General features: G+C 40.6%; 1 protein-coding gene and 1 pseudogene across 7 annotated transcripts; both read right to left on the bottom strand.

The window, feature by feature from the left end:
• Positions 1 to 3,611: 3,611 nt before the first annotated feature.
• The window catches only part of LOC104120278 (nuclear cap-binding protein subunit 2-like), a 36,647-nt pseudogene continuing 15,649 nt past the window's right edge, over positions 3,612 to 24,609 (bottom strand).
• Positions 4,969 to 8,939, bottom strand: LOC104121593 (NAC domain-containing protein 41-like). Of its 7 annotated transcripts, none has more exons than XR_011414586.1 (3): positions 7,876 to 8,939; positions 6,474 to 6,786; positions 4,969 to 5,050 (listed from the first exon to the last, which is right to left on the bottom strand). XR_011414586.1 is itself a non-coding variant. In XM_070196702.1 (2 exons), the coding sequence occupies exon 1, from the start codon at positions 8,711 to 8,713 to the stop codon at positions 7,913 to 7,915; it is 801 nt and encodes a 266-aa protein (XP_070052803.1). In that variant the 5' UTR covers positions 8,714 to 8,939; the 3' UTR covers positions 5,052 to 6,786; positions 7,876 to 7,912. The 7 variants fall into 7 exon arrangements, 3 of the variants coding, with proteins under 3 accessions (XP_070052803.1, XP_070052804.1, XP_070052805.1); XR_011414583.1 differs by lacking the exon at positions 4,969 to 5,050 and adding an exon at positions 7,291 to 7,477 and having other exon boundaries at positions 5,052 to 6,786; XR_011414584.1 differs by lacking the exon at positions 4,969 to 5,050 and adding an exon at positions 7,291 to 7,477 and having other exon boundaries at positions 5,052 to 6,782.

Raw genomic sequence — 24,609 nt, 5'->3', positions numbered from 1 at the left:
GGGAGACGCGGAGCAAATATCCACACCTATTTGAGACTCCGGGTATGTTTTTAGACCCGTTCGAGAACGAACATTTGTTTAAGAGGGGGAGGATGTAATGACCCGGTCGTTTCGAGAGTTGTAGCCCAGTTCCCCCATTTACTGCTCATTTTGTACTTTATAGCTGTTATGTGACTTGCCGGGGTAGTCCGTTTGGGTCCGGAGAGATTTCAAAATGAATTGAGACACTTAGTCTCAAAGTTAGAAGTTTAAGTTGAAAAGGTTGACTGGATGTTGACCTATGTGTAAATGACTCCGTAATGGAGTTTTGATGGTTCTGTTAGCTCCGTTGGGTGATTTTAGACTTAGGGGCATGTCCGAATTGTGATTTGGAGGTCCGTAGTTGAATTAGGCTTGAAATAGCGAAAGTTGAATTTTTGGAAAGTTTGACCGGGAGTGGACTTTTTGATATCGGGCTCGGATTCCGATTTCAGAAGTTAGAGTAGGTCTGTGGTGTCATTTGTGACTTGTATGCAAAATTTGGGGTCAATCGGACGTGATTTGATAGATTTCGGCGTCGTTTGTAGAAATTAGAATTTTAAAGTTCATTAGGCTTGAATCTATATATGATTCGTGTTTTTAATGTTGTTTGAGGTGATTTGAGGGTTCGACTAAGTTTTTATGATGTTTTGGGACTTGATGGTATTTTTGGTTGAGGTCCCGGGGGCTTCGGGTGAGTTTCAGATGGTTAGCGGATTATATTTGGACTTGGCATTTTGGTTAAAGACTGCTGGTGTTTGCTGTTACTAGTTTCCTCTTGTGTGTTCGCGAGGAAGGTCTTGCATTCGCAAAGTGCATCTGGAGGCAGACGAGGAGTTGTTCTTCGCGATCGTGAGAGGGAGCTCGCGTTCGCTTAGAAGGGGTGAAGCAGGCTTGGGCACCAGGCCCTAAGGCATCGCGTTCACGGTCAGGCGGACGCGTTTGCGTAGGCCAAGCTAGGCAAAGTCATCACGTTCGCGAGGCGGAGTTCGCGTTCGCGAAAGAGGGTTTTTCTGGGCAGTCAAGTTTGTGCTTCGCGAACATGAGGCTCTTTCCGCGTTCGCGAAGAAGGCGCACCTGGGCAGAAAATAAGTTTTAAACGAGGATTTTGGGTTCATTCCACAAAATTGATTTGGGAGCTCGGTAGAAGGCATTTTTTGGAGAGATTTTCACGTGGGTATTTGGAGTAAGTGATTCCTATCTAGGTTTGGTTAATTTTCATGATTATGTCTTTGATTCTATCATTAAATTTGCGATTTAAGGTGGAAGATTGGGGAAAATGAAGAACAGTTCTTACGCTAGATATTTGAGGTTTTGGATGGGATTTTGATACCGGATTTGAGTAAGTTTGGTATGGTTAGACTCGTGGTTGAATGGGCTTTCGGATTTTGTGATTTTTGTCGGATTTTGATACGTGGGCTCGGGGCCCGGCTTTAAGCCGATTTCGGATTTTTGATTAATAACTTCGTACTTTCTTGTGGAATTGATTCCTTTAGCCCGTATTGATTATATCGAATTGTTTGTGGCTAGATTCGAGATATTTGGAGGCCGATTTGCGAGGCAAAGGTGTGTTGGAGTAGAGATTTATTTGGATTGAGGTAAGTAACAGTTCTAAATCTGGTTCTGAGGGTATAAAACCCCACTTTATGTATTTTGTGATTGGTTTGGAGGTGACGCACATGCTAGGTGACGGCTGTGTGGGCATGCACCATGGAAATTGTGACTTGGTCCATTCCATGGAACTGCGAAATTGAATAACTTATTGTTAGCTATATGCTCTTCATGTGTTATAGAAATTTGACTGCAAATCATGTTAGAAATCATGTTCAGGCTATGTGTTGGTACTGTTGGGACCCACAAAGGCCATGTTACATGTTGAATTACTTGCTAATTGTTGGTTGTACTCAGTCTCAGTTTTATTTACATATCATATCTCAGTCTCTATTATTCCTTAATGATACATCATATCATTGCTGTGTGGGCTGATTTTTATGATTTCTGAGAGCCCGAGAGACTGAAGAGGTTGATGACTGAGTGAGGCCGAGGGTCTGATTGTGAAGATATTTATGGGATCGGGTTGCACGCTGCAGCATGTTTCATTGATTTATGCCATTATTGGCTTGATATAGCGCTTGGGCTGAAGGAGCCCCTCCGGAGTCTGTACACACCCTCCAGTGAGTGCAGGTACCTACTGAGTGCGAGTGCCGAGCGATTGAGAGGAATGAGTGACTGTGAGGAATGAGTGATTGTGAGGTTGGAGTGAATGGGAGGACTGAGTGATTGTTGCTCTGAGATGATGCATTTGATTTCATTATTGTTGCACTTAGCTGTCGTATATCACTGTTTGAAATTTCTGAGAGATGTTACATCATGTTCTACTTGAACTTGACATGTATAAACTGATTTGATTTAAATTGCCGGACTTGAAAGTGTGTCTATTTTCCTATGCAGAGACTACTAGAATTGAACTATAACTATGTAGCTCATCACTATCTTAAGCTCTTTATTTAGTCTTGTTACTTACTTAGTTGGTTGTACTCACGCTACACCCTGCACTTCTTGTGTAGGTCTAGGTATTTTCGGACACGGTGGGTGTTGATTTCTTCGCACAGTTGATCTTTTGGGAGATTCCGAGGTAGCTGCCCGGCATTCGCAGACCTTGCTTCTCCAATTATACTTTGAACTAGACTAATAGAACTAATTTTGAATTAGATTGAACAATTTTGAACTTGTTGTAATTTCATAGTTTTTGCTTGGTTTTGGATTGTGATGTTTAATTGAACTTTAATTTGTTAGTTTTAAAGTATTAATTGGATGTTTGGTTGTTGTTATTGTTGGATGTTTGGTTGCATTTGTGGTGAATTAGGGGTTGTATGTGGTGAATTAGTGGTTATTAGATGTGAAATTGGGGGTATTGGTATGTTGTTTTTATTTGGCAGGTGATGTAGCTACCAAAACAGGCATTTTCTCTCAAAATTAATCCCAGAAAACCGACCAACCTTGGTCGGTAACTAATAAAAAAAAATTTAAATTGCAACTTACCGACGAATGTTGGTCGGTTAATGCACATTGAATTCCCAGAAATTCAACATTACCGACCAACTTTGGTCGGTAAGTTGCCTGCCCTGTCCAGTTTACCAATCAACGATGGTCGGTATTTTTAAATTTTAATTATTTATAAAAAAAATATATTTTCCAATACCGACCAAAATTGGTCGGTAAGCAAAATTAATAAATTTAAAACACCGACCAAGTTTGGTCGGCGGTAAAATTAAATTATTAAAATAATATTCCGACCAATATTGGTCGGTAAGTCAATTAAATTGTCAAATGGTCGTGTAGATTCAGTAATTTCCGACCGTCTTTGGTCGCTCTTCCGACCTTCAAAATACCGACCACACGTTAATGGTCGCGTTTTGGACTGTTATTGGCCATTACCGACCGACTTTGGTAAGTTTTTCCCGCATTTCTAGTAGTGATTCAAAGCACTTAATCCCATGTTTTGTGACACAAAAAAAAGTATCATTTAGAAGGAAAAAAACAAATGAGTTACAGATTTTGAGTAATAAAACAAATGAAGTACCGCGACTCCCTTAAGTGCAAATACGTGTACAACATTTTAATTGAGTAAGCACAAGTTACAAAGGAACTTGTTGAGAGCAGGTCTTACAACTCTTTTTAAGTAACACACTCTTCTCCTAGCAAAATCTACATCTGGAAATAAAACTAAGTACGCCGCTTCCTATCATCATCATTCTCTTCATCAGAATCACCACTCTCATGGAAACGTGGATTCTTCTCCTACAGCAAATAGCACTAAAACCGAAGAGGGGAGAAAAAAAAGGCAGCCCGGTGCACTAAGCTCTCGCTATGCGCGGGGTCCGGGAAAGGGCCAAACAGAAGGATCTATTGTACGCAGTCTTATCCTGCATTTCTGCAAGATATCTATACAAACCTTGTTGCACTGTCCAATTTTACATTATTTCAATTTAAAAGTTGGCGAGCACAGAGTACATATGAAAGTTGGAACATGTCTGGATTCATGATCAGAGGTTCTTCGAGATTCACGGTCATAACTCCTCTTTGGATAATCTGACCGATGGTGGTCATCTTCCCTGTGTCGCTTGCGATGATAGTCTGTTTTCCTCATAAGATAGAGTTATTAGTTAAATCTATTATACTGAAACAGTAGACAGAAAAATACAATGTTGTAGAGCATTAGAACTGAATCAAAAGCTTTGAAAAGCATACCTCTACCGTGCCGATAAGAACCTCCATGACCATGATTTCCACCATGTCTACCATCTGCAGTTTTTATTGTATCAGTCATTGCCTTAGACACAGTAAAAGGTCTATACGTGTAACTTTTTTTATTAACATATCGGATTGCAAAACCTAAGGCATAACCAAGTTTGAGCATGGCAGATCGATAAATTGTGATGATGTGAAGTTATTGGAAGTGCAAGAAAAACTCAGTTGAGCTTGAAGGTCCAGTGAATCAGCTATTTAAAGCTTAATTTGAAATCCTAAAGGGGTTGTTTCAATCTCTTCCTTTCACTTTTTCCTTGTTAGAGAAATCTCAAGTTAAATCTGTTTTTCAATATATTAATGAAATGCAGCATTAATTTGGAAAAAGCCACTTTAATTAGCTCAAAATGTAGAACTGGAACAAAACCAAAATCTTTTAACAACCAGTGCTCATTCTGACATAATTCTTCTAGTCGTACCCATTTCATTTGCAACAGAGCATTCAGAATAAAAGGCACATATATTCAAACTAGTGAGGTGTCACGCAACAAATAGACAGGTTTTGGAGTAATAAAATCTAAATCTACAGTTAAGAGGCGCTCCAATTTGAGAGAATTAAGCTCTTTGCTAGGACGCAAGAAAGAGTCAATATTATCAAAGAAACTACTGATGTCGAAGTTAATTAAGAGCCCTTAAACTTACAGTGAGGTGGCCGCATAACTGGTGGGTAAGCGCCCAACGATCCTGTACCATAATCCACAAGCTGTCTTTGTGCTTCCAATTCCTTTTGGGACAATTTTCCATAACCACCTCGACGTATAACTAGTTAAAGTATTAAAAGACAGTCCAATATTCTTAAAATATAAATGGATAAACAAAAGGGGAAAGGGAGCCTTGGAGCGATGGTAAAGTTATTTCCGTGTGAACTATAGGTCACGAGTTCGAGCCGTGGAAGCAGCCACTAATGCTAGCATTAGGGTAGGATGTCTACATCACACCCTTTGGGGTACAACCCTTCCCCCAACCCTGCGTGAATGCGGAATGTTTTGTGCACGGGGCTGCCCAAATGGAGAAAGAAAGGACAGAATGATTTCTTAAACATGTTGCTTGGACTATCATGCAAGAGTTTCAGCCATTTGACAGATAAGGTGATGAAAACTCACTTAATTGATTAACCATAAAGTATAGAATTTCTGTGCACATTCATGGGTTAGACCATAAGTCTTTCTTTGAATTAAACCATGTAAACAATATCAACCATCTTTCCTATCCTTGATTAACATATCTATGAGCCAATATGCACCTCCACAAAAGAATAAATGAAGATCTACTTCGAGGTACTTCCTTGTAACATAAATAACAAAGAAAACCATTGCCTTGTTAAAACTTTGCAATCATTCCATTGGATACAAGATGAAATTTCCACGTCTTTCATCAAGTTGATTAATTCACTTAAAGCAAAACACAACTAAAGAAAAATCAAGGTCACTAAGTCCTTGAGAAAGACTGCTCAAGAGGTTAAAAGCTTTTTTTTTATGCACTACCTTATCTAGAGGGCTGTGGTTCTTGTAGATGGTGATATAGAACCAAAAAAGACAACTAGATGCTGATGCATCAGCCTTTTGATGCCCCACAGCTACTTGTAGGGTAAGTGCTTACTGAAAGAAATACTTCCTAAGAGGCGCTTGAGTAACCTATGATGTTGCATCAACAAAGAATAACCAAAACTCAAGCATTATTGTGTATAGAGGAATAATTTACACAATTACACATATTACCTTGTCAAGTACCACATTAGTTACACTCGCCAAGTAGTCAAGTTACACACATATCTACACAATAACGTCTAAGCAATTAAACTATATCCTTTCTGTCAATTTACTTGCACCATACTGGCATAAATCTTTCAAGATGAAAGCATCCCAAGTTTTAACAGATTCTTTTTTTTTTAAATCAAAAGAATACCAAGTTTTAAAAGATTTTTACACACACTTGCCTGCTTTTTTGCTGACAATCGTAGAGAGCATTTACAGAAACTTCACTACTTAAAAGTACTTAGTCCTAGTGGTTCCATACCCTTTTTATTTGCAATGTTCATCAATTTTGCCCATTATATGAGCAAAACATTTTTTCCCGGGAAAAAAAAATAGCTAAAAGAGCTGAAAGAAAACTGTTAAGGCATGCTTATCAATTGAAGAGAAGGATACCTGGATCATAGTCTGTACGATATTCATCGCGCACCCGGGAAAACAAGATGTAAATCAAATGAAATGCTGGCATGAATCTCAAGATAAAAGAATAAAACCACTGAGGAGAGTAACTGTCCACCACTCCTACCGTGGCCCCATTGTCTACCTTCTTTGAAATCCCCAATCCAAATCCACACGAATAGCGTGATCATCAAGAATTGTCCCACTGATATCAAAACCAGTCTTCCAAACATGTGACAATACTGCGTAATGCTCGATCTTGCCCCGTCGCCATCACTCTATGCAATGCAGACATAAAAGTAGAAGCTAGCTTCATAAAGAATACAAAGGGGAGAGTAGTATCTTAGTGTGATAACCAAGTAAATCAACTTCAGTAAGAAAACATGTAAAAATTAGATGAACAAGTATGACTAGCATTGAATATTGACAAGGCAACCATCCTAGGAGGATTTAACTATGACTTTAGATATAGAAAAGGACTGAAAAAGTTTAAAGAATTTTCCACCTCTCAATCATAAATTAATACTTAAAAGGTGATTTCCAAGTCAGTAATCGGATACAGTGTCGATATAAGGAAGAAAAAACACAACATCCCTTTTCTGAATCACAAATCTATTTTCTCCTCCACTTTAAAACTCTGAAGCTTCCATATCCCTTTTCTAAATTTGAATTTTCCAGGTTGTAAGTTATTCTCTTTCTGGTACCTACGCTAGGTCCCTATAGAAAAAGAAGATGAATTTGTTTCTAAATATAATGCTAGAAGTTGGAGAAAGTGGTCGAATAAGTAAGGATATCGAACTTGAGGAAGTATTACTTTCAGATGCCAAAAAATGCATAGCTCAACATCAGTGGTCAATGCATTCTGTTGTCACTTCTTAAGACTCATCTTCAAGCCTCCTACACTCATCTTTTGATCTTGTTTCACTAATCCGACTTCTCTTAGTTGCTCTTGTTGTCTTATTTTTAGCAGCTTGATATCACAGATAATAAGAAGAGTGATCCTACACCAACAACCCAAAAATAGTGAAACAACAAAATTCTTTAAACAAAAAAACATAAAACAGAACATCAAGAGAAAACGTCAAACAGATCAAAGAAACAGGACATCGACAAATGAGCAAAAGCAAAATAAAAAAGAGCATCTTTCATAATTGAACTTTTCATTATAAACAATAAGAATGGACTCTAAGAGTCACAGAGAAAATGACAACATCATCTACACTGCACAAAATCGATGATGAAAAAATGTGTTGGTTGTTATTCTAACACCAACATAATCTAAATATCCAATAAGTCAATGTCAGAATCATGCTCCTAAGATTTCACAAATATCCCAGTTAAAAGTACCCTAATTTAAAAAGTTGTCTTGGATTTCAAAGAAACTCAAGAATAAAAATACCCTTTTCAAAAATCTACCAAGCTTCAATTTTCCAGAATTAGTATAGCAAGTCATTCTGCACTGAACCGTGATCCCCAAAATCCAATATAGATTCCCAATCAACTTCCTCCTCATCACCTTCCTGATAATAGCATTCTTGATTTTCCACGTTCACCATTACAAAGAATTCATCAGAATCAGTCTGATTTATAATAACCAACATTCCATCTTTTGATTCTAGTTGTCCCATAGAGAAAACATCAGACGAGGTACTCTCCAACTTAGACAAAATCATAGTACTCTGTTCTGAAGGGGTTTGGAGATGAACCCCTTCTTGCAAGACACGATCAATGAACCTCTTATACTCTACAATAGTAGCAATACCGTTTCCTCTGATTTCTGATCTGGGGTTCTTCTTAATCGCACAGATTACAAACTCTTTAGCTTCGTCAGATTTCAACTCCTGAAGAAGATAGTCAGCCAAGAAATACTCCATCATCAACCAGCGGCCATTCAAAGAGGAGTCTTTCTTGTGTTTGTAAGTCAAGCTTCTTTTATACCCAATAATGAGACTATCATCCTCATCAAGAATTTTCTTGCCTTTATTCTGCTGTGTCCAAGTCCCATTACCAGTAGTTCTGTTGAATCGGGCATCAGTGGGCTTCTTCTTCTTCAATTGGGTGAGAAAGTAATGGGTTTTCTTGGAATTCATGTCTCCAGTTAATTGCCATGGCTCTTTGCTGTAAACATCTGCAAAGACAATCAATTCTTCAGTTGGTAAGCATTTTCCAGCCACAAATTTCAACAATTGCATTATCAGATCAGTGTCAGAGGGACGAAATTTAGCACTCTTCTCCATTGGTTCCCTTCTTTCTTGAAGACAGAGAAGAAAAATGGCACAAAGTCACTTTTTAGAATGTGAATGACAGAAAACTAGGAAGAACAAACAACAATAAGAAATAGCGTATCTTAAGTTTCAGGAGTCCAAGGTGGGTGTCGGAATATATATAGACAGATTGTTTCACTTTTGGAAACTAAAATTTAGGACACCGGAAAAACACAGCTGTAACTCCGCCGTTTAAGAAACTAAAAATCCTGTTAACATTAGTTAGTGTGTTAGTTTCATGCCTTCCTTTTAATGACCAAAGCAACTTTTTATAATTTGGAAATTTTGAACTAATCTTTTTTCAAATCGTTGGAATCTCTATAATTTTATTTTATTCAAGAACTTAAATGATTTGATTAAAGAAGTTATTATTATTAGGCCAATCCTTGTCACGACCCGGAATTCCCACCGTCGGGACCGTGATGACGCCTAATATTTCACTTGATAGGCAAGCCAACGTTAGTGTTTTTTGCAATATGTATTTCTGTAAATAATGAAACGGTAAACTTTCTGAAACAGGAAAAACAGAAACAGAACGTTAGCAAGAAAAGAATGTCGAAATAATTTCTGAAAAAATAATTTAGGAATAAATCGAGCTCACTGAATGCACAGTGTGTTGGTACCAAAAACGCCGATGTAACAGCGAACCACTCGAAGGCTGTAAAACACACTGAAGATTCTGTGCAGAAGAAGAAGAAGAAGAGCAGAAAAATTCGTAAGGAAAGATTCTGGGATTCAAAGCATATTTATAGACTTTCTGGCACTGTTTCTGAAAAGGTTTACAACCTTTCAGAAAACAGCCATGGCTGTTGTAACGGGCTGTTTGAAATATTACGGGAAAACGGATTTAAAATAATCCGAGAAAGAAAATGGGCCTGACTGGCGGGTCATGGGTTATTCCGAATTGAATTTTTGTTAATTAATTTAATTAATTTAATTAATTAATTAAATAATTGAAGGAAATTTTGTCCAAAAATATTAATCAATCAATCTTTGACAAAATCCGAAGCCGAAGCTGAAGCCGAGCCGAGCGAGCGAGCGAGCGACGGCGTGAGGCTTGCCTTCTTCTTAACTTTTTAAGAGTTAGAAGAAGAGCAATTGTATATATACCCGTCAAAGGCCTTTTCTTCCTCCAATATGGGACAATATCCCTTTGCCAAGGAGGGAAACTCAAATATTTTATTTTTCCTCCATTTCTCATTCACCCTCTTTAAGCTAGACCGAGCTTAAAATTAAACTAAACCAAGCTTAAAAGCCCAACAATCACCCATATGAATGGGGAATGGCTATAAAATAAAGGAATACACGGACGCGTGTGTGTTTTACATGCAAGAATTAATTGCATCTGGATAAGTAGATTTCCCTTTGAACTTTCCGTGGTGAACTTATATCGGATATACTCGGTCAATCGGTAGATTTGATATCTTTGAACCGTCGAGCTTTGTTGTATACCTAGACAACATAAGTCACACAATTAACCCTTAACCATCTATGGTTCTCACGATTGTGTTCGTTTTAGTCATGAACACCGCCTGGTTTCATGAGTACTTAGAGAATGGGCCATTACTTTCATTCCCCTTGAAGCGACTTACACTTCACACTCACATAGGTGATTTCTAAGCGTGTAATCCTACACTATCTGGTCATATCCTACCAGACATAGCAAATCATTAAAAATCTTTAAGCTTTATTGACTCATCAAAAAGCCTTAATGCTTTACCTCGATTTATGAACATTGTCTTCATCACGAGAATGGGTTGAGTTATTTGAAAATATTGAACAGTCATTCATAACTTTATTTGATCTCTTTGAACCTAGCTCTTGGGATCTCCAGTCTGCTAGGTAGAGTTACCGCCATTATGACTTGTCATAGACCTTAATCTCATTCCCTTTGATGATCTTTCAACTGCCTCTCTAAATAGGCTTTTTGTAAGTGGATCCGACACATTATCACTTGACTTTATGTAGTCAATCATGATAACACCACTAGAGAGTAGTTATCTAATGGTATTGTGTCTCCGTCGTATATGATGAGATTTTCCGTTATACATACCTATTGTCGCTTGACTATCACAATGTATACAAATAGGTGCCAAAGGTTTGGGCCAAAATAGAATATCTTCCAAGAAATTTCGAAGTCATTCAGCTTCTTCACCGGCCTTATCTAAAGCTATGAATTCAGATTCCATTGTAGAACGGGCGATACACGTTTGTTTGGATGATTTCCAAGACACTGCTCCACCCCCAATTGAAAAAATATATACACTTGTGGATTTAACTTCAGATGATCCAGTAATCCAATTTGCATCACTATATCCCTCGATCACGGAGGGATATTTATTATAATACAAAGCATAATTTTGGGTATGTTACGGAGGGATATTTGTTATAATACAAAGCATAATTTTGGGTATGTTACGGAGGGATATTTGTTATAATACAAAGCATAATTTTGGGTATATTTGAGATACCCCAAAACTCGTTTCATTGCCATCCAATGTATGTGATCAGGATTACTTGTAAACCGACTCAGCTTACTAATAGAACATATTATATCTGGTCGCATATAATTCATGATATACATCAAACTTCCCAATACTCTTGCATAGTCCAGTTGTGAGTCACTTTCACCTTCATTCTTTTGAAGTGCATAACTCACGTCAATTGGAGTCTTGGCAATTTTGAAATCCAAATACTTGAACTTGTCAAGTACCTTTTCAATGTAGTGAGACTGTGATAATGCTATACCTTGTGGAGTCTTGTGAATTGTGATTCCTAAGATCACATTAGCAACTCCTAAGTCTTTCATGTCGAATTTGCTAGCCAACATGCACTTAGTAGCATTTATATCTGCCATATTTTTGCTCATTATCAACATGTCATCAACATATAAACAAACAATGACTTCATGACTTGGAGTGTTTTTAATGTAAACACATTTGTCACACTCGTTGATTTTGAACCCACTTACCAACATTGTTTGTTCAAATTCGGCATGCCATTGTTTGGGTGTTTGTTTAAGTCCATAAAGCGACTTAACAAATTTGCACACTTTCTTTTCTTTACCAGGAACTACAAAACCCTCAGGTTGTTCCATGTAAATCTCTTCCTCCAATTTTCCATTTAAGAAAGCTGTTTTAACTTCCATTTGATGGATTTCAAGACCATATACGGCCGCTAGTGCCACTAACACCCTAATAGATATTATCCTCGTTACTGGCGAGTAAGTATCAAAGTAATCAAGGCCTTCGTTTTGTCTATAACCTTTGACAACAAGTCTTGCCTAATATTTGTCAATAGTGCCATCAGCTTTTATTTTCCGTTTAAAGATCCATTTCAAACCTAAAGGCTTATTTTCCGGAGGAAGATCAACTAATTCCCATGTATAGTTATCCAAAATTGATTGAATCTCACTATTGACTATCTCTTTCCAAAACGCTGAATCAGAAGATGACATAGCTGCTTTAAAAGTTTGAAGCTCATTTTCAAGCAAGAATGTCACAAAATCTGGTCCAAAGGAAGTAGATGTTCTTTGACGTTTGTTACGCCTTGGATCTTCTATACTTGGAGTATTTTCCTTTGGTTCTTCTCGAGGTCATTTAGGTTTTTCACTTAACGACTCACATTCAGTTTTATACGGATAGATTCTTTCAAAGAATTCAACATTATCTGATTTCATTACCGTATTAACAAAAATTTCAGGATTATCGGATTAATGAACCAAAACCCGACATGCTTTACTGTTTGTAGCATATCTAATGAAAACGCAATCTATAGTTTTTGGTCCAATTTTAACCCTTTTAGGTAAAGGAACTTGTACCTTTGCTAGACACCCCCACACTTTGAAATATTTCAAGTTGGGTTTTCTTCCTTTCCATTTTTCATATGAAATAGATTGCGTTTTTTTGTGGGGTACTCCGTTAAGTATTCGGTTAGCTGTAAGGATAGCTTTCCCCCACAAACTCTGCGGTAATCCGGAACTTATTAATAAAGAATTCATCATTTCCTTTGATGTCCGATTTTTTCTTTCCGCAATTCCAATGGATTGAGGAGTGTAAGGTGCAGTAGCTTGATGGATAATTCCATATTCCAAATATATTTTTGCAAACGGAGATTAATATTTTTCACCCCGATCACTTCCAATCATTTTGATCTTTTTATTCAATTGATTCTCCACTTCATTCTTGTATTGCTTAAATGCTCCAATTATTTCATCCTTACTATTAAGCAAATAAACATAATAATATCGAGTGCAACCGTCAATAAAAGTAATAAAATACTTTTTCCCACCTCGAGATGGTGTCGACTTCATATCACAAATGTCAGTATGAATTAAGTCTAAATGATTTGAATTCCTTTCAATAGACTTATAAGGATATTTTACAAACTTAGATTTAACACATATTTGACATTTTGATTTATTATACTCGAATTTAGGCAATACTTCTAAATTAATTAACTTCCGCAAGGTTTTGTAATTTACATGTCCTAAACGAATATGTCATAAATCATTTGACTCCAATAAATAAGAAGAAGCTGAAATTTTATTCATACTGTCAACAACCATTACATTTAGTTTGAAAAGGCCCTCTGTGAGGTAGCCCTTTCTAACATACATTTTATTCTTGCTTACAACAACTTTATCAGAAACAAATATACATTTGAATCCATTCTTAACAAGTAAAGAAGTAGAAACTAAATTCTTCCTAATAGTAGGAACATGAAGAACGTTGTTGAGCATTAACACCTTGCCGGAAGTCATCTTCAGGAATATCTTCCCATAACCTTCAATCTTGGTTGTTGCAGTATTTCCCATAGAAAGCTCTACTTCGGGACCAGCAGTGGAGTAAGTCGCAAATGCTTCTTTGACAGGACAAACATGTCGAGTGGCTCTAGAATCAATCCACCACTCCTTCGGATTTCCAACTAGGTTACATTCTGGAAGCATTGCACACAGATCATCAATGTCATCATTCTTCTCCACTATGTTGGTTTGTCCCTTCTTCTTATCCTTTTTCGGGAGACGACAATCAGGGGCTTTGTGACCAGCTTTTCCACAATTGTAGCAGCTGCCCTTGAATTTCTTTTTGTTCTACTCCTTAGTCTGTCCAGAAGACCTCTTTCTCTTCTTACTTTTTAAAGCAGTCTCCTCAACGATATTAGCTCCCATGATAGTTGAATTTCCACGAGACTTCTTCTCGGCTGTTTTGTTGTCTTCCTCAATCTTGAGACGAATCACAAGATCTTCTAACTTCATTTCTTTGTGCTTGTGCTTAAGATAGTTCTTGAAATCTCTCCACGAAGGAGGCAATTTTTCAATCATTGCAACCACTTAAAATGTTTCATTCACGACCATACCTTCAGCAATAAGATCGTGAAAAATAAGTTGAAGCTCCTGAACTTGGGTTCCAACAGTTTTGTTGTCTATCATTTTATAGTCTAGAAACTTGACAACCACGAACTTTTTCAAGCATGCATCTTCAGTCTTGTACTTCTTCTCAAGTGCATCCCATAATTCTTTTGAAATATTCATCGCACTGTGCACATTGTACAAGTCATCCTCTAAAGCGCTTAAGATATAGCCTTTGTAAAGAAAATCTGCATGTTTCCATGCCTCAACAATCATGAATTTCTTGTTGTCCGGCATGTCCGCAGCAAGCATTGGAGGTTCTTCACTAGTGAATTTCTACATACCAAGTGTGGTAAGCCAAAAGAACACCCTTTGCTGCCATCCTTTGAAGTTGGCTCCAGAAAATTTCCCCGGTTTCTCGGCCGGTGGAACAACAGTTCGGCTTGACGAGGTTATCGTTGTTGCCGCAACAGTCGCAGAAGGATTTCTGTTATCAATTTCCAATTTTCACTGTCAATAACAGAAGAGTTCAATTAATGGCAGAACATAGAATGGTAAACAATACTGTAATTAACAATAAGCAGTACATTTAATAAATAAAAAACCAAAGTTTTTATATTTGTTTCACAGAAAACGATGATATTTTTATGTTCTTCAAATCGTTTCTGAATTTCAATACTCTGATGAAGTTTTTATGTCCCTTTGCCAAGGAGGAAAACTCAAATATTTTATTTTTCATCCATTTCCCATTCACCCCCTTTAACCTACACCAAGCTTAAAATTAAGCTAAAACAAGCTTAAAAGCCCAATAAGAGAATCATTAATCCAATTCTTGTACATTTCAGTAATTGACAACAAATAAACTATAACAAGTTAAAAGAAAAGCGGAAATTCATAATAGCCTCAATATATGTATGCTACTACCCGGATCTGGAGTCACAATTCACGAACTTCTAAGATTTCACTACAAGTAAATGTCTGAAAGAAATACAACTGTTTTCGAAATGAAAGGAAACAGTAAAATGAAATGTCTAGAAGGGGACTCCAGGGTCTGCGGACGCCGGCAGATCTACCTTGGGTCTCCTATCGGATGAATCCAACAGCTAACCTCACGATCAGCTCGAGCCGGTACCAAAATCTGCACATGAAGTGCAGAGTGCAGTATCAGTACAACCGACCCCATATACTGGTAAGTGTCGAGTCTAACCTCGGCGAAGTAGTGACGAGGCTATGACAAGACACCTACAAATAAACCTGTGCAGTATAACAATATATATATATATATATATATATATATATATATATATATATACACACACACACACACAAATAACAGCAATGAAAGAAACCACACAAGTAATATTGGGAGGGGGGACATACTGAAGGGATCACAAGATAAAGGATCACCGCAGTAGTAAGAACTTGATTAACCGATATACTTTGAACAAATAAGGACAAGTAACCACAGTAAAAGAAAATGCACGGCATCACCCTTCGTGCTTTTACTCTCAACCTCACTATATGAATCAATAGAAATGGCACAGCATCACCCTTCGTGCATTAACTCTCTCAAAACATGGCACGGCATCACCCTTCGTGCATTAACACTCACAATATGGCACAGCATCACCCTTAGTGCATTAACACTTACAAAATGGCACGTCATTACCCTTCGTACATTTACACTCACAAAACATGGCATGGTATCACCCTTCGTGCATTAACACTCTCCCTCACCAAAACAATGAATAATAACAACAGGGAGATAGAAATAACAAGAACAAGTCTTACTTCAACATTTGGTTCCACAATACCAACCTCAACTTTGAGTCAATACTCAATCAATACCAAAATCCGTAAACATGATAAGAATGATTAACATAACGATTAACTAGTCTAAGCATGGATAATATGATCAAGGAAAGCAACAATTACAAGAATAAGACCCACCCGCATGCTATAACCCGACAACAACGTATAGGTACTCGTCACCTCACCTATACGTTGTACCCAACATCTAAACATATAGCAAATAGACAAATAGGTCTTACTCCCTCAAGCCAAGGTTAACCACGACACTTACCTAGCTCCAACGGCCAAACTCAAAGCTCAACCACGGCTTTTCCCCTTCAAACAAGCCTCCAGACCAATAGAATCTAGCAAATTACCAACAAAATGATTCAAATTAAGCCTTAGGAACTACCCTCAATTGCAAAGAATTCAATTTAGGCCATTTTTGAAAAAAATCAACAAAAGTCAACACCCTGGCCCGCTTGGTCCAAACCCGAAATTCGGACCAAAACCCGATTACCCATTTACCCCCGAGCCCGGTTATATAATTGATTTGGGAATACGACCTCAATTTGAGGTCTAATTCCCCAATTTACCAAATCCCTAGTTTCTACCCAAAAACCCACAATTCTACCATGAAAACCTTAGATTTTAGGTTGAATCTTAGGAAAAAATAGTGGAACATTAAAAGCAATTAGTTTAAGATCACTTATCAATGATTTGGGGAAGAAGAAGTCTAGGAAAAATCGCCTCTAAAGTTTTAGGTTTTGAAAATTTGAGAAATGAACCAAAAATCTCGTCTAGGTCATCTTTTGTTCAGCTGCAGGTATCGCATTTGTGACCTGGGGTTCGCAAATGCGAACCCGCAAATGCGACATTTTCTTCGCAAATGCGAAAGGGGTCCTAGGCCTGCAGTCATCGCAAATGCGAACAGGAGAGGATCGCAAATGCGACCCAATACTTCGCAAATGCGAAGGTCCACCTCCCAGTCCACTGCTCTCAAATGCGATGGTTTCTTCGCAAATGTGAGGCTTGCATTTGCGAGCAATGCGAGATATGCGGGTCTGATGCACACAAGCTATGATTTCTAAGTTCATTTCACTCCGTAGCCTATCCGAAACTCACCCGAGCCCTCGAGGCTCCAAACCAACTATGCACACAAGTCTAATAATATCATACAAACTTGCTCGCGCGATTAAATCGCCAAAATAACACCTAGAACTATGAATTGAACACCAAATCGAATGAAATTTTCATGAAAGCTTTAAAACTTCTATTTTCACAACCGGACGTCCGAATCACGTCAACCCAACTCCATTTCTCACCAAATTTCACATACAAGTCACAAATATTATAATGGACCTGCACCGGGCTCCGAAACCGAAATACGGGCCCGCTATCAACAAGGACAAACATCAATCAATTATTAGAAGCCATTAAACTTTCAGACTTTTACTTTTCAACAAAAATTCATAACTTGAGCTAGGGACCTCCGAATTCGATTCCGGGCATACGCCCAAGTCCCATACTTTGATACGGACCCACCGGGACCGTCAAAACATGAATTCAGGTCCGTTTACTCAAAACATTGATGGAAGTCAACTCAAATTAACTTTTAAGGCAAAAATTCCTATTTTTATCAGTTTTTAACATATAAGCCTTCCGGGTCAATACTCGGACGGTGCACGCAAATTGAGGAAGTCTAAAATGAGGTTCTAAAGGCTTCAAAACATAGAATTTGGTTTTAAAACATAAGATAACCTATCGGGTCATCATATTCTCCACCTCTAAAGCAATCGTTCATCCTCGAACTGACATAAAAAAGTATCTGGACTGGTGAAAATGTGAGGATATCTACTCCGCATATCTGACCCGGACTCCCAAGTAGCTACCTCAACGGGCCAACCTCTCCACTGCACTCGAACTGAAGGATGACTCTTCGATCTTAACTGATGAACCTGCCGAGCTAGAATAGCCACCGACTCCTCCTCATAAGTCAAATCCTTGTCCAACTGAACAGTGCTAAAATCTAACACGTGGGACGAATCGCCGTGATACTTTCGGAGCATGGATACATGGAACACCGGGTGAACTGCTGATAAGCCAGGTGGCAACGCAAGTCTGTAGGCTACCTCTCCCACTCGCTCAAGAATCTCAAAAGGTTCGATATACCTAGGGCTCAACTTGCCTTTCTTTCCGAACCTCATCACACCCTTCATGGGTGATACCTGGAGCAACACTCTCTCTCCGACCATGAATGCAATATCACGAACTCACGGTCAGAATAACTCTTCTGCCTGAACTGAGCTGTGCAAAGTTAATCCTGAATAATTATCCAAGGCATCCTGCACTAAGTTTGTACCCAACAATCGAGCTTCCACCGACTCAAACCATCCGATTGGCGATCGGCACCGCCTACCATATAATGCCTCATAGGGGGGGCATCTGAATGGTCGATTGATAACTGTTATTGTAGGCGAACTCCGCTAGAGGCAAGAACTGATCCCACGAACCTTCGAAGTCTATAACACAAGCGTGAAGAATATCCTTCAATATCTGGATAATGCGCTCAGACTGTCTGTCCGTCTGAGGATGAAATGATGTGCTCAGCTCAACCTGCGTGCCCAACTCACATTGTACTGCCCTCCAGAAGTACGGGGTGAACTGCGTACCTCGATCAGAAATGATAGACATGGGCGCATCATGAAGACGGACAATCTCGCGGATATAAATCTCTACCAACCGCTCTGAAGAATAAGTAACTGCCACAGGAATGAAGTGCGCTGACTTGGTCAGCCTGTCCACAATGACCCAAACTACATCAAACTTCCTCTGAGTCCGCGGGAGCCTCACGAACTGATTGGCGAAGGCCTGAACATCTAATGCAAGCAGTCTCTCACCAACTGGAATGAATGCAAGGCTGCCCATACTCGCTGACTTTCTACTCAAAGCATCGGCCACCACATTGGCCTTCCCGGGATGATACAATATGGTGATATCATAGTCTTTCAATAGCTCCAACCAACTCCTCTGCCTTAAATTGAGCTCCTTCTGCTTGAACAAGTACTGCAAGTTCCGATGATCTATGAATACCTTGCACGGCACGCCATAAAGATAGTGCCTCCAAATCTTCAGCGCAAGAACAATGGCTGCCAGCTCTAGATAATGAACAGGGTAATTCTTCTCGTGAACCTTCAACTGCCGCGAAGCATATGCAATTACCTTGCCATCCTGCATCAACACCGCACCAAGTCTAATACGGGATGAATCATAATATACCGTATAAGATCCTGAACCTGTGGGCAACACCAACACTGGCACCATAGTCAAAGCAGTCTTGAGCTTCTGAAAGCTCGCCTCACACTCGTCCGACCACATGAACGGGGCACCCTTCTGGGTCAACCTGGTCAATAGGCTACTATAGATGAAAACCCCTCCATAAACCGACGGTAATAACCCGCCAAACCCAAGAAATTACGGATCTCCGTGGCTGAAGTAGGTATAGGCCAGTTCTGAACTGCCACAATCTTCTTAGGATCCACCTGAATACCCTTTGTTGATACAACGTTCCCCAAGAAGGCGACTGAGTTCAACCAAAACTCACATTTTGAAAACTTAGCATATAATTGACTGTCTCTCAGAGTCTGAAGTACGACCCAAAGATGTTGCTCGTGCTCCTCTCAGCTGCGGGATTAGATCAAGACATCATCAATAAACACAATCACAAAAGAATACAAATACGACTTGAACATCCGGTTCATCAAGTCCATAAATTCCACTGGGGCATTTGTCAGCCCAAATAACATCACTAGAAACTCATAATGCCCATATCGAGTCCAAAAGCTGTCTTAGGGACATCGGATGCCCTAATCCTCAACTGATGGTAGCCAGACCTCAAAAAAACACCTTGGCACCCTGAAGCTCATCAAATAGGTCATCAATCCTCAGCAATGGATACTTGTTCTTGATAGTGACTTTGTTCAACTACCGGTAATCAATGCACATCCTCATCGACCCATATTTCTTCTTCACAAATAACACGGGCGCACCCCAGGGTGAGACACTAGGTCTAATGAAGCCCTTATAAAGCAAATCTTGTAACTGTTCTTTCAATTCTTTCAACTCTGGTAAGTCCGTACGGTATGGCAAAATAAAAATGGGCTGAGTACCCAGAACCAAATCAATACAGAAGTCGATATCCCTGTCGGGTGGCATCCCCGGCAGGTCTGTAGGGAATACCTCTGGAAATTCTCGGACAACTGGTACAAAATCCATAGAAGGAACCTTCGCACTAGAATCGCGGACATAAGCCAAATAAGCTAGACACCCCTTCTCGACCATACGTCGAGCCTTCATATAAGAGATAACCCTGCTGGTAGAATGGCCAGAAGTCCCTATCCACTCTAATCAAGGAAACCCTGGCAAGGCTAAGGTCACTGTCTTGGCGTGATAGTCCAATATAGCGTGATAAGGTGACAGCCAATCCATACCCAAAATAACATCAAAATCAACCATATCAAGAAGCAAAAGGTCCACACTAGTTTCAAGACTCCCGATGGTAACTACACACGAGCGATAAACGTGGTCTACTATAATAGAATCTCCCACAAGTGTGGACACATACACAAGAGCACTCAAAGAATCACGAGGTACAACTAAATATGAAGCAAAATAAGATGACACATAGGGGTAAGTAGATCTCAGATCAAACAGAACTGAAGCATCTCTACTGTAAACTGAAACAGTACCTATGATAACGGCATCAGAAGACTCAGCCTCAGGCCTGGCTAGAAAAGCATAACATCGGGGTTGGGCCCCATCACTCTGGACTGCATCTCTTGGACGGGCCCTAGCTGGCTGGCCTCCACCTCTAGGAGCCTGACCTCCACCTCTAATGGACTGACCACCACCTCTAGCTGCCTGACCCCTGCCTCTAGCTGGCTGAGCGGGCGGTGAAGCACCCGGTGCCGGGACCATGGCACGAGAACCCTGATGCTGAGAATTGCTTGATGCATGAGGCAAAAATCTAGCAATGTGCCTCGGATCACCACAAGTAACAGGATCTCAGCTAATGTGACTGCTGACCCTGAAACTGACCTTGTCGACCTAAGTAACCACCCTAAAAACTCTGGAGTGGAGGTGCACTAATAGGAGCAGGTGGTGCACTATAGGCTAACTGATCGGAATAATGCATTTGAGGCGCACGACCACCTGAGGCTCCTTGGGATGCCTGAAGTACTGAATGGAATGGCATGGGAAGATGGCCTCTACCAAAAGTACCTCGGCCTCCAGATGAGGCTACACTAAATCCACCGGAGTGATGCGGCCTCTTGTCAGACCCCTGACCACTCCCCTGAGCTAAAACCATCTCGACTCGCCTGGCAACATTGGCAGCCGTCTGAAAAGAAATCTCACTCTCAGTCTCCTTAACCATCTGCAATCCGATAGGCTGAGCAAGTCCCTCAATAAACCTCCTCACCCTCTCTCTCAGTAGGAAGCAGAAAAAGAGCATGACAGGCCAAATCCACAAAACGGGTCTCGTACTGAGTGACGGTCATACTGCCCAGCTGGAGATGCTCGAACTGCAATGCGATAGTTTTCTCTCAGTGTAACAGGAAGGAACTTCTCAAGAAATATCTGAGAAAACTGGTCCCAAGTAAAGTCAGGTGACCCAGCTGGTCTGGTCAACACAAAATCACTCCACCATCTCTTGGCGGACCCTGTCATCTGAAACACAGCAAAATCGACCCCATTGGTCTCCACTATCCCCATGTTCCACAGCACCTCATGGACCACTGTAGTGAACTGGAAAGAGCTTGGTGAACTTGTCCAACCTCAATAAGCTCTTAGAAGACATAGTTGATCCACCACCGGCTTGTGCCGCAACGACTGGCTAAACCACTCCGATTGGCTGAGCTGCTGGAGTTTGGTACTGGGGAGCCATCTGCTACGGAGTGTAAGTAGAAGGAATCTGTGCTCCTCCTACAGCCTGAGATACGGATGGTACCATGGGAAAAGTGCCAGTCTAGGCTACACTCTCCATAAGGCCCACCAAACGGACCAAAGCATCCTAAAGTAGCGAGGTGGCGATGAACCCCTGTGGGACCTAAGCTGGTCCTGCTGGAACGGTCTGGGCTGGAGCCTCCTCATCATACTCTACCTGAGGCTCTACCGCTGGTGCTGCTGCTCGAGCTCTAGGCTGAGCCATGCCCCTGCCTCGGCCTCTAGCACGGCCTCGGCCTTGACCTCTGCCCCTCGTAGGAGCTGCCACTGGGGGCTCTGGCTGCTGCTCAGCTGAAGATGCGGTACGGGTTCTCACCATCTACGAGAGAACAAGAGTAGAAGAGTCCGATTAGCACTTATAGAACAAAAATCGCACGACAAAGAAGAATAGAAGTGAAATTGTTCCTAAACTCCGTAGCCTCTGGAAGATGAGTACAGACGTCTCCGTACAGATCCTCCAGACTCTACTAATCTTGTTCATGAATCGTGAGACCTAGGCAACCTAGTGCTCTGATACCAACTTGTCACGACCCGAAATTCCCACCGCCGGGACAAGATGGCGCCTAACATTTCACTTGCTAGGTAAGCCAACGTTAGAGAATCATTATGCCAATTCTTATACATTTCAGTAATTGACAACAAATAAACTATAATGAGTTAAAAAGAAAGCGGAAATTCATAACAGCCTCAATATATATATACTACTACCCGGATCTGGAGTCACAATTCACTAACTTCTAAGATTTCAGTACAAGTAAATGTCTGAAAGAAATACAACTATTTTCGAAATGAAAGGAAACAGTAAAATGAAATGTCTAGAAGGGGACTTCAGGGTTTGCGGATACCAGCAGATCTACCTTCGGTCTCATATCGGATGAATCCAACAGCTAACCTCACGATCAGCTCGGGCCAGTACCAAAATCTGCACAGGAAGTGCAGAGTGCAGTATCAGTACAACCGACCCCATGTACTGGTAAGTGTCAAATCTAACCTCGGCGAAGTAGTGACGAGGCTATGACAAGATACCTACAAATAAATCTGTGCAGTATAACAAAATATATACAAATAACAGCAATGAAAGAAACCACACAAGTAATCCTAATCCTCAACTGATGGTAGCCAGACCTCAAATCGATCTTTGAAAACACCTTGGCACCCTGAAGCTCATCAAATAAGTCATCAATCCTCAGCAATGGATACTTGTTCTTGATAGTGACTTTGTTCAACTACCGGTAATCAATGCACATCCTCATCGACCCATCTTTCTTCTTCACAAATAACACGGGTGCACCCCAGGGTGAGACACTAGGTCTAATGAAGCCCTTATCAATCAAATCTTGTAACTGTTCTTTCAATTCTTCCAACTCTGGCGGGTCCATATGGTATGGCAAAATAGAAATGGGCTGAGTACCCGAAACCAAATCAATACAGAAGTCGATATCCCTGTCAGGTGGCATCCCCGGCAGGTCTGTAGGGAATACCTCTGGAAATTCTCGGACAACTGGTATAAAATCCATGGAAGGAACCTTCGCACTAGAATCGCGGACATAAGCTAAATAAGATAGACACCCCTTCTCGACCATACGTCGAGCCTTCATATAAGAGATAACCCTGCTGGTAGAATGGCCAGAAGTCCCTCTCCACTCTAATCAAGGAAACCCCGTCAAGGCTAAGGTCACTGTCTTGGCGTGATAGTCCAATATAGCGTGATAAGGTGACAGCCAATCCATACCCTAGATAACATCAAAATCAACCATATCAAGAATCAAAAGGTCCACACTAGTTTCAAGACTCCCGATGATAACTACACACGAGCGATAAACGTCGTCTACTACAATAGCATCTCCCACAAGTGTGGACACATACACAAGAGCACTCAAAGAATCACGAGGTACAACCAAATATGAAGCAAAATAAGATGACACATAGGGGTAAGTAGATCTCGGATCAAACAGAACTGAAGCATCTCTATTGTAAACTGAAACAGTACCTGTGATAACGGCATCAGAAGACTCAGCCTCAGGCCTCGCTAGAAAAGCATAACATCGGGGTTGGCCCCCACCAATCTGGACTGCATCTCTGGGACGGGCCCTAGCTGGCTGGCCTCCACCTCTAGGAGCCTGACCTCCACCTCTAATGGACTGACCACCATCTCTAGCTGCTTGACCCCTTCCTCTAGCTGGCTGAGCGGGCGGTGAAGCACCCAGTGCCGGGACCATGGCACGAGAACCCTGATGCTGAGAATTGCTTAATGCACGAGGAAAAATCTAGCAATGTGCCTCGGATCACCACACGTATAACAGGATCTCAGCTGATGTGACTGCTGACCCTGAAACTGACCCTGTCGACCTGAGTAACCACCCTGAAAACTCTGGAGTGGAGGTGCACTAATAGGAGCAGGTGGTGTACTATAGGCTAACTGATCAGAATAATGCATCTGAGGGTAACGACCACCTGAGGCTCCGTGGGATGCTTGGAGTGCTGAATGGAACGACCTGGGAAGATGGCCTCTACCAAAAGTACCTCGGCCTCTAGATGATGCTACACTGAATCCACCGGAGTGATGCGGCCTCTTGTCAGACCCCTGACCACTCCCCTGAGCTAAAACCATCTCGACTCGCCTGGCAACATTGGCAGTCATCTGAAAAGAAATCTCACTCTCAGTCTTCTTAACCATCTGCAATCTGATAGGCTAAGCAAGCCCCTCAATAAACCTCCTCACCCT

The sequence above is a fragment of the Nicotiana tomentosiformis genome, chromosome 3 (genome assembly GCF_000390325.3).
Source record: "Nicotiana tomentosiformis chromosome 3, ASM39032v3, whole genome shotgun sequence".
NCBI lineage: Eukaryota > Viridiplantae > Streptophyta > Magnoliopsida > Solanales > Solanaceae > Nicotiana > Nicotiana tomentosiformis.
The sequence above is the reverse complement of the archived record's forward strand: the minus strand, read 5'-3'. Positions and strand labels throughout refer to the sequence as shown.

Coding starts and splice junctions, on each gene's coding strand:
- LOC104121593 (XM_070196702.1), bottom strand. CDS start 8,713: ATGGAGAAGAGTGCTAAATTTCGTCCCTCTGACACTGATCTGATAATG.